The sequence below is a fragment of the Centruroides sculpturatus genome, unplaced genomic scaffold, assembly GCF_000671375.1.
Source record: "Centruroides sculpturatus isolate CEXI.00-Female unplaced genomic scaffold, Cexi_2.0 scaffold354, whole genome shotgun sequence".
Classification (NCBI taxonomy): Eukaryota; Metazoa; Arthropoda; class Arachnida; order Scorpiones; family Buthidae; genus Centruroides; species Centruroides sculpturatus.
In genome coordinates, this window is record NW_019384699.1 from 284030 (window position 1) to 294868 (window position 10839).

General features: G+C 31.7%; 1 protein-coding gene across 3 annotated transcripts in view; it reads right to left on the reverse strand.

The window, feature by feature from the left end:
- Positions 1 to 920: 920 nt before the first annotated feature.
- Positions 921 to 10839, reverse strand: part of LOC111627504 (6-pyruvoyl tetrahydrobiopterin synthase-like) — a 24234-nt gene continuing 14315 nt past the window's right edge. For 2 of the 3 annotated variants that reach the window (XM_023371089.1, XM_023371090.1), the window contains exon 6: positions 921 to 1129. In XM_023371089.1, the coding sequence (XP_023226857.1) occupies positions 997 to 1129 (133 nt within the window). In that variant the 3' untranslated portion in view covers positions 921 to 996. Of the gene's footprint in view, positions 1130 to 4562; positions 4942 to 10839 lie in introns of those variants that run through there. The other variant, XM_023371091.1, reaches the window with a different exon arrangement.

The following is a 10839-nucleotide window of genomic DNA, read 5'->3' on the forward strand; positions in this document are numbered from 1 at the left end:
AATACATTTTTTGAAATAAAGTATGTAAATCAATCAATCAGCAATTTATATTTATCATGTAAGTTATAACAAATATTGCTGAAGTTTAATCTGCCCTTTTGTTTTATTTTTGCTTTACAATTATTTTAAACATTATTAAACATTTTCTCACACATTGAGAGATTTGAATTTCATTTTACATTTATTATTCTATCATTAATTCTACTGTTTTGATATTGACTTTAATAATTATGTTAATTATAGTTATAGACAGATGGATAAAGTCTAGTAGTAAAACACTATTATTAAAATTATTTAAAGAATCAAAATTCTTCTGAAGTGACATTAATTTGTTGCTTTTTGAATTCCTGTTGTGCATTTTAATAATATATCTTTCACTATTCAATTTTATTTTTAATTCTTTGAGATATAACATTGGACAGGTAGTCTGAGTCATGATTTATAATTGTTACTTTTATATGAAAAGATTCTGATAAAATTTTTGTAGATTCATTTGAGATGAAGAAATAGAAATTTTATCAAAATTTGTTATGTGAAGGTAACAATTATATATTATCTAATGTTATAAAGCTAAAGTTTAGTGGTGAATTTGCAGATTTTGCAGTATTTGGTCCAACATATAATAAAATAATCAATGAAAAATAGAATTTGACCTCCACAAATTTCCTCTAATTCCTTTTTTCAGAGTATAAAATAAATGAACTAATTAATTAAATCAATATTAAATGATAAATTTAATAAATAATTATTTCAATATATTTATCAACAACATAATGCAATAATTACTTTATTTCAACAATTTTACAATAAACATACATAGAATTTTTCATCACAAAAATAATAAGTGCACTTCATATGAAAAAAAAAATATATATATAATCTTTAATATTATTCAATATATTCAAAATTTATTTACATTTATAATTTAAATGCACATATCTTATTTTCTTACTTAATCCATTACAATCCTTAACATTTTATAATTAAGGTCAATTATTATTTTTCAAATTCACCTTTAAAACAAACAACATTTTTATCTGTTTCATGTATTGTTACAGAGTATAACATATCAGATGAAATATATTTGGATAAAGAATTCCAAATATATACTGCTAAATTCTCTGTTGTGCTGAAAAGAAAAATATAAACACTTATGAGAATAAAATTACCCATATAATTGATAAGAGTGATATTTTAATTCAAGATTCACCAACAATTTTTCCATTAACAAATGAAACAGCAAAAAATGTGTTTTATACAGATATTAATGTTTAACATGTTATAAATTTAAGGGGCTGTCCATAAATTATGTCCACATTTTTCTTGAATTTTTATTCTTCCTCCCCTCCCCCTCGTCCCAGTTTGCCCAAGTTTCTGTAACCCCCTCTTTAGATGTCCAACAAAACTCAACCCCCCTTAAACCTCTATCACTTTATGAATGATAGATATCATAAGTAGAAACAACACTTACAAGAAATTTGAAATAAATATTATGCACTTTTGCACAAGCTCATATGGTGTGAAAATGATCTTTATGGAAAAGACCAGGCACTTCTAAGGGATATCAACAATAGGATAATAGATTTATCTTGCTCAGTTGAAAGGAATTTAAAACGCAAATATGTTAAGAAGCTTAAATGGTTGTTTAAATGCCATAACGTGAGGCTGCGCACAAAACAGACTGCAGTTATAACAGCTTGGGATGATATTACGCCACCACATTACTTGTTAGAGACTTTAAGATACGGCCCACTCTACGCTCCTAATCCCGCAGCAAGCCCAAAAAGCGTCATTCCTAATATTGAGCTTATTGTAAAGGGTATGGATTCCACGAGTCAGGATTACATCAGATGGCAAACAAGATTTTGTACTGAAAGGGAAAAAAAATAGATAACGTGAATACAAGACAGTTCCACTACTGCATAAAAGAAGCAAGAGAATGGCTGCAAAGAAAGGATATAGTGCTTATGAATTTTTGATACACCAAAAATTTTTGCTTTTGGGAAAACACATAAACTAGGCTTTCAGCTATGCCCAGTTATAGAAAAATGCAATTCGCCTACTTTCACTATTGAAAAGCAACTGGTCAAGTTTATACGAAATAAGGCTAAGGCGTACCCTTCTCCATAAAAAGTTCAGTACAACTAGTGCAGAAGCTGAGGGAGGTTGTGCTTAAGGACAAGGAATATATGACAGTAATGGATTACAAAGCATTATACCTTCATTAAAATTAGCACCCTGTTTTTGTGCCTTGAGGGACTTCCTATTTACCAACATAAAAAATGCTAGGAAATACCACAAGCACATTTTAGAACTAGCCGATTTGGTTTGTCATTCGTCGTTTTTCATTTTTGAAGGGAAGACATATCTTCAAGGAAGGGGCATCCCTATGGGCAGCCTAATGTCGGCTGTCCTATGTGAATTAGTGTTACGTCAGCTCAAAAGAAGTATCCTACCCATCTTTAGTGGCGATATAGTAATATACTCCAGATATGTCGATGACATTTTCGTTGTATGGAGAAATGATGGCAATGCACAGAATTTTATAGACAAGGCCAACAATAACCCATATGGGTTGACTTTGGGTTTGGATCAAGAAAGCAAGAAGAATGTTAACTTCCTGGATATATCAATCGCATGTAAAGAAGGGGAAATATGGACAAGTGCATATTGCAAACCGATTTATCAACCTATTATCATCCCAAAGAATTCTACGGATACTAAGCACATTAAATATGTGGCATTTAGAGCGTGGATTAAAAGAGCATACACCCACTGCACGAGTTTATATGATACATATGAGGAATTAGATTACATACAAAAATCAGCGGCACAACAGGGGTACCGTAGAAGTGAGATTGAGGCACTTATTAAAAGGCTACAGAAACAAAACCAACAACCTCCCAAAACTGATCAAAGGAAAAATGTCGTACTTAATTATTTTCTGTTTCTTAACAAAATTATTAGGAAAGTTGCCAACAAAAATAATCTATGAATAATATATCGGCGCAATCCAACTGTGTATAGAATGTTAAGGGAATGATAAGAAGAAAGATAATCGAAATAGCTTGATGGGGGTATATTCTATACCTATAAAGGATCATCATTTTAATTCTGACCTCGTGTACATTGGAGCAATGATGCGGAGCTTAAAGGATAAATGAGCATAAATATTCTGTGAGTAGGAACATCAATAGTACTGTTCTGGCAGTATTTGCCAAACAACACGATATAACTGTATACTGGGATCGTGTGACAATCATTAGGGCCACAAGATCTTTACAGGCAGTGAGGCATCTTGAAAAAATAGAAATACATAAAGCGCATATAACCTCGGAATGTATTAATCACAGAGATGCAGAGGGATTGGCCTCTGCTTGGAAGTCATTTTATAATAACGCAGGTTAATATATATATATATCCACGATGATGGCACTGTTATTTATTTAGGTTTATTTGTTTACTTTAGTATTTTATGTTTTTGTAATATGAATAACCAACAAAGGTTTTTCCGTTGCTCTGCACAAACATAGTTTAATTTTATTTAATTTTGTATTACATAGTTTCGAATACTTTGTTCTTTTTAATATTGGAATAACTGATGATGGCCGCTAAAATTGGTCAAAAATGTTCTTAGAGAATTAAATGTTTTTGCTGGACTGTTATAAAGGCGTTATTTATTTATATTATTGTGTTTTAGTTCCAGTAAGATTTTTTTTAAAATGAATATAATTGTGAGTTAGCCAGGGGTACAGATCCGTAGAATTTGTACCACTTAATTGGCACAGATTAAGTGAAATCTGTTCTCAGGAGTTCACGGATCAGGAGATCCGGTCTCTAGACAAAGGATGGCCTTAAGGGCGTTTAAAAGGGATCCAAATTTTGAGATTCAGATCCACGTCAGGATGATGACACCAGTTAATCGAATTTATAACCCACAGATTAACACGTGTATTGAATAGCTATGGAGATGATGAAATATTTTAATTCAGACATTCTAGACCAGTGATTCTCAAACTTTTTCGATCCACCGCCCCCTTTGTTCCATAAAGTTATACCCAACGCCCCCTAACCCATTTTCTCTTGTGTGAGAAAAGGATTGGAAATATTCTTAGGAAAACTTTTCTATGAATCTCACACTTTGTGCCCTTACTGTACATTGTTCTCATCATCTGGAAACCATTAAATGCAATGTTTCCTCTTATCAGCCCCAATTTTGCCTTTGGTCACCGTTCAATACCCTGCCTCTATCATAGATCTATTCATCGCGCCAGAAGGGAGTGTTATTGCTTACTTTGAGAAACGCTGAGCTAAAATAAAAGTCAATGTGTTAGAAATATTCAAGTTGTGACCTTCAATAAAAAATAAAAAATATATAAAATGTCAACATTTTATATATATTCCGTCGAATTTTTATATATAGAATTTGTCTGCTGTCGCCCCTCTATATTTCCTTAACGCCCCCCAATTCTCTTTGAGCCTTCTACTGCCCCCCTGAAAGCCTCCAGCGCCCACAAGGGGGCGTTATCGCCCACTTTGAGAAACGCTGTTCTAGACCTTACTTTAATATAAAATATCAAAAATTTAATAAACAAGAAATAAATTACAAAATCGAATTCTCAAACTATAATTATGGAATGTCTCAGAGAGAGAGATTACAACTTCAATTAAAACCATACTACTTCAAAATATGTTTTTCTTCTTCTATATTTTAGGTTCTGGGTGAATGTTCTTGTTCTTGGTTAGTTCTTTGACAGCACATAAATAAACATTTTCTTCTATTTAAAAACTTATTAACAAACCTTATATGAACTATGGGAGTCGAATATGGGCATTGGGCATTGGCTGTAGGGAGTTTATATGGAATACGTCTGTCCTCCTTGGGATCTTCTGGCATACTTCCTGAATGATACTAAAGAATCCCCTTTTTTTGATGTTTTTCTGCAATCAGAGAATTGTATTATTCCCATGTGTTTAGGATGAGTGGGGGTTTACAAAGGGGTAATTGGACTGTATGTGACTCAAAATTTATGAAGATAAGGGAAAACAAAAAGGATATCGAACTTCCATTGAGAAGGAAGTGACTTTTACCAGTTTCCTTCGTTTTTAACATTAAAACTTTTCATTTTAAAATCAGAAATGTTACTTCTAAAAATTTATGTATTTGACATCAATTTTCAATTAATTGGGGGGTGTGTCCAGAATCTCACATAATAAAATGCATAAACTGTACAAAATATAATGAAATAAACAGATGCCCACTGATGCTCAACCTTCTCCTCCCCCCTTGTCTTACTTGTAATCCCCTTCCTCTCTTCCAGTGTGGACATCATTTACGGACAACCTCTAAGGCAAGACTGTGCAAACCCAGTCTTGCACACTCCTAACCAGCCAACTCATTCAGTGCGGGCCACTTTGTGGCCTGCACAAAGTTGGCCAACACATTTGAATTTGCCCGCCCACAGTAGTAGATGGCTGTCACTATGCAAAATGTCGTGCTACCAATAATGCCAACCACCACATGATTGGTCAATTGGTTGAACACAGAATAAACTCTGACTTGAGTCACCACCACACCGCTGTTAATACCTAACCCATGCGTTTATTACTTGTTCTATTAGTTTTGAGTCAACTTTTGTGTATTAAAATTAAATTGTTGTCACCAAATATTGAAAAATTATTAGCTAATAAGTCCCTTCATAGGTCTCATTCATGTATTTTTTATTACGTATTATTAAAACATGTGCAACTTAAAGCTTTGTTTGATTCAAATACCTATCCATTTATAGAAGGATCATGAGTGTAAGCAAATATGATTCACTAGGTGGCCCACTGGCTGACATGTAATTGAAATTATAGCTTGCCTCCAAAATGAATTGGGCAGCCCTGCTCTAAGGGATAGCAGAAGTCATTGAGATGAACATATTTTTATGAAGCAACCTAGAGTTGGAATTCAAAATTTGCATGTAATTGTGTGGTAGGCAATATCACCATGCCTCTTCACATCCCTGAGGAAGAAGAGATAAGGGCCAAAGCACTAGATATTTCCTCCCAATTTCTTGATGCATGAAGACATTATTCAAATACTTATGCACTAAGAGAAACAAGTTGTCTGTAGCACCATTGTGTTAGAACTACCATATTTTACGGAGTATGAGATGCACCTTAATTTTTAAGCAATTTTTTAAAAAAATAACATTTTTACTATTTTTACCGCCTAAATTCAATCCTTTTATACAGATTGAAGCAAACACTGATCCACAAATCAACGCTTAGTAGCGCTATCGGATGTCCACTGATCGTACGATGGTCGCACGATGATCACTGGCCAATCCATGGTCGTGGATTCAGAACCACTGGTCATCTCGTGATCAGAGTTTCTATGGCGACAACCGTTGCTTGTTTGAAAAGAGAAAAAGCGTGGGAATCGTACATCCAGACGATTCTATCCCAACACCCCACAACTCATGTTCATCGCATTGGTGCACTGCTGCTGCCAGTTGAATTCAATGTTGCCAGATAGAGATAGGTTTCCCACAGCATCAAATATATGGCCATTTTTAAGATGCAGGAATTTTAAATCAAACACTGGACATTTGTATATTAATTTCAAGTATAAGACGCACCTGGATTTTGGAGGCAACTTTTTGAAGAAAAAGTGTGTCTTATAGTCCGTAAAATAAGGTATATGATAATGAGCTATTATAGAGGAATATCTTCAAGTTCTGGTAAAGTGTTCTACAAGAAATCTCAATAAACTTGTGCAGTCAAATATGGTGGTAGGAAGTGTTGCCCAATTGGTAGTCTCCAACTAAAAAGAAATTTGCTGTGAATGAGTTGGCTGGTTAGGAGTGTGAAAATTTTCCGTTGCCATAGCCTCTTAATTTTTGTTTTCAACCCTAAGTTGCTTCAATAAAAAAATTTATATTTCATTAATGTCTATCACCCCTTAAATTTATGGAACATCAAATATTAACATCCTATATAGTTCATTTCACCATTCAAATAAAAAAATCTTTTCATGCAAAGTTTTATTTTGTTTTAATAACTATTGTTTATAGGTAATAGGTGTCATTGAAAACTAATTAACATTCAAATATATCTGATTTGAAAGTTGAAAATAAAACATAAGCTAAAAACTATACAGTATAGCTTTAAAAACATCATTTTGAGATTACATTCATTTATAAAATATACCATATTTAGTCATGCACACTTTTTCCAAAAATTTATGGCAAAAAGTTGGGAGTCCATGATTTATTTGCAACAAATTTGGTGATGCAACCCATGGAGTCCAGGGTGGTTTCAGTTACTAAGCTTTCTGTTTATTATGCTAGTGATAAATTTTGCTTATCAACTGAATGACTTTGCTTAATATAATGACCATCTATAGTCAGTAGTTACAAGCAACATTATTAAATGTTTTGATGTGATTAAATTTGAAAAAATGAGGATAAACAGAGTATTTAAATGTACAATTCAAACTGACAGTAAATAATATTTATACCTATATTAGATTTTAATTTAAACTATTGGCCAATTACCAATTTTTCATCTTCAATTCAAATTAAATAATGTAAAGAACTCTTACTTTCAGTTAATTAGTAAATTAATTCATTATACAGTGGAACCTCGGTATACGACCTTAATCCGTTCCTAGTATTTGGACTTATACCGAATAGGACGTATACCAAACCAACCTTTTCCATAAGAAGTAATGTAAAAATAATTAATCCGTTCTCATGTAAAAAAAAATGGTTGGCTTTAAACACTTTGCTTTCCTTGCTAGTTTCTGCTTGATTTTTTATGAGATCAGCATGTATCCTTTTAGCTTTCTTGCAAATAATTTCTTCTGATACTCTGTCACCAGCACACTGTTTTTCAGTTATCCAAAGCAAAAGCAATTTCTCAACATGATCTAATGTCTTTGATCTCTGTTTAGAAATTGATTTAACCCCTTTCGCAACGTTAGCAGATTTAATAATGTCTTTATTTTTCACGATTGTTGATATCGTTGTCCTCAGAATACAGTATGCAACAGTTAAATCTCGAACATGCATGCCACCTTCATATTTCTCAACAATCTCTTTTTTCAGTTCCATTGTGATTCTAGTAATTTTTTTTATTTTTCTGTTGCTTTTCATTTGCCTTTTTGCAATTCATGATTAATAAAAATAATAAAATTTTACTTAAAATTTAAAATCAGAAGAAATTTAACAAAATTATAAACCGTGGCACTGTGAACGTCTAGTCTGGTCTAGTACACCAATAGTGCTACTTGTTCATAGATAGCGCGTATAATTGAATTAAGTTGTGTACCGAACAAAAGTCGTATACTGAGCAAAATTTGTTTCATCCAAACAGGACGTATTCCAAATTGGACGTATTCTAAAGCAGATGTATACCGAGGTTCCACTGTCAAGTAAAATACATTACTGAAATTGCAGATATTTGTACATGTGATACAGATAATTTAAATTATTTTTTCCTCAGTATTTTTATCTTTTAATATGAAACGGTTTTGTAAATGAGTGCTGCCATATTGAATGATACAAAATAGTGAGAATAAAGGTTGCTGTTGTGTTACAATCATAAATTTGTTAAATATGTGATTAAAAAAATTAAATTTATCAAGTTTTTTCTAACCAGTATATTAAAAAAAATGGTGTGTGGATCACTCAAGTAAATATGGTACTAAATTTCTGTATGACTAATATTATAAACTGGTCATACTTCAGTTTAATGCCAAATTTGTTCATCTTTGATTAATTGGGATGAAATTAAGTGTGATGCAAAACAAAGTACAATAATTTTGCATAGATAAGCCCAGGTAAACTAAGGCAGGTTATATTGTGTACCAGCATACACTCTACAAAAATTTCCAGAACAAAAATAAAATTTAATAACCTGCATCATTTCAAGCTCTATTTCTCCAAAATGGTTGTTGAAAATATGACACAGTAATATACAGTTCAGAAGATATAATCTCAATTATTGTTTTTCCTCTCTATTTCTTTCATTTCTTTTTCATTAACAGTTCATTGAGGGGTAATTTTAAAATAAGTGAAATGAAATATTTGAGACTGTACCTCCTAATTTACATAAGTGTTAAAAGCACAAATGGTTGCTGAATGATAAATGAAGAAAAATGACGATACATTACTTGATAAAAGAAACTAATTTTTTAAATTAGTTTCTTTTATCAAGCCACAAAAACCAAATAACCAGCAGAAATAAGATGATAGAGCTAATGTTTTTGCCCATGTTGAATGTGCATCATCAGGCTAAATAAATCTACAACAGTTAAAACAATGGGAATGCTGTACAGTGTGAAGAGGGGAGATGACATAAGAAAGAAAGCCCAATGAAAATTTTTTAAAATAAAATATATAATGAAAATAATAAATACTAAAATTAAATAGAAAAATTTTAATGTCAATACTAACAAGTTCAAGAATTACTTGTTTAGCTTTTATTTGATGCATAGAACTAACATACAATAAAATCAACTAGATTCTAAATAGTTATCTGACAAGGGGACCTTACGGTCTTGGAAATTCAGTTCAGAATGAGACTTTGCAGGTTAGTAGTATACCTCAAGGGTGTCCACCCAGAAGAATTGTAAAGCGCACTGGCCAGAAGATTCCGAGAAAAAAGGCTCTAAAGTTTTAAGCAAAGCTCATATACTGATCGATTTTACACTATGGTAGCACAGCGAAATGGCTGAATCTGTAGCGAACTCACTTGTCACGCAGGTGATCTAGGTTTGATCCTACCTTCGGCGAACTTTTTTTTTTAATTGTTTTAAAAATTGTAACAACTTTTAAATAAAGTTAATGACCTAAAAATATTATCAATTAAATCGAAATAATTTTATTTTATTTATGAAATGACTGTTACAGCAAGATAATATTTTATTTTTAAAAAGTTGAATAATTTCAAATGCATTTTTAATGGAGGTAAATTAAAACTTTAATACAATACAAATACAATGCCTCTTTCTCTACAAACAAACATATACATTTTATATAATCAGTTTCTAGAATCTGTCTTCTCTAATGCCATAACTAAGAGGAAGTGAAAATGGAAATGGGCCCTAGAATCAACATTGGGAGTGCCAAAATAAACTTGTACAATTAAAAGCCCATAGAATTTTTTGTAATTAGCATTGAATCAGAGGTGTCAGGTATGAGGTTTACCTTGGACACCAATACTGTTCAGCACAGCTCTAGTCTTCTCTCTTCAGAAAATTTTTCCATTCTGTTCTATTCATACATATTTCTTTGACAGAAGCAAAGTTGAGAAGCCAACAGAATGGGTCAGTAACTTAGTAAGAATTGAAAAACCAGACAAATCAATAAGAGTGTACATGATCTTAACTGAAATATAAAAGATTATGTATGAAATGATTTTTATGTAACTTCATTGGGGTTTTAATGTTAATTAGGGGGAGGAAGTACTTTTTGCAAGACTTTTCTTAATGTAATTGAAAATAAATAAATAAATAAATAAAGATTATGTTCTCTAAAGGAGGAGCAAACAAACTTGAATCAAAACAAATATTTCATTATGCTTGATCTGAATGATGGATTTTATTAGATAGAATTAGATGATGAACTGAGTAAGCCATGTACTTTCAGCACTTTGGATGTTTTAAGTTTAAGATGTATCTAAAAAATATTATACTTTTCTTGATGAATTTCAATTAGCTATAGATAATTTACTTCCATGTTTACTATTTTTAATCTAACCTTTGGAATCTATTTTCTTTCAAAGAAACTTTATAATAAAAATAATAAAATCTTTTATTATTTTTTATATAATAATATAATATATATA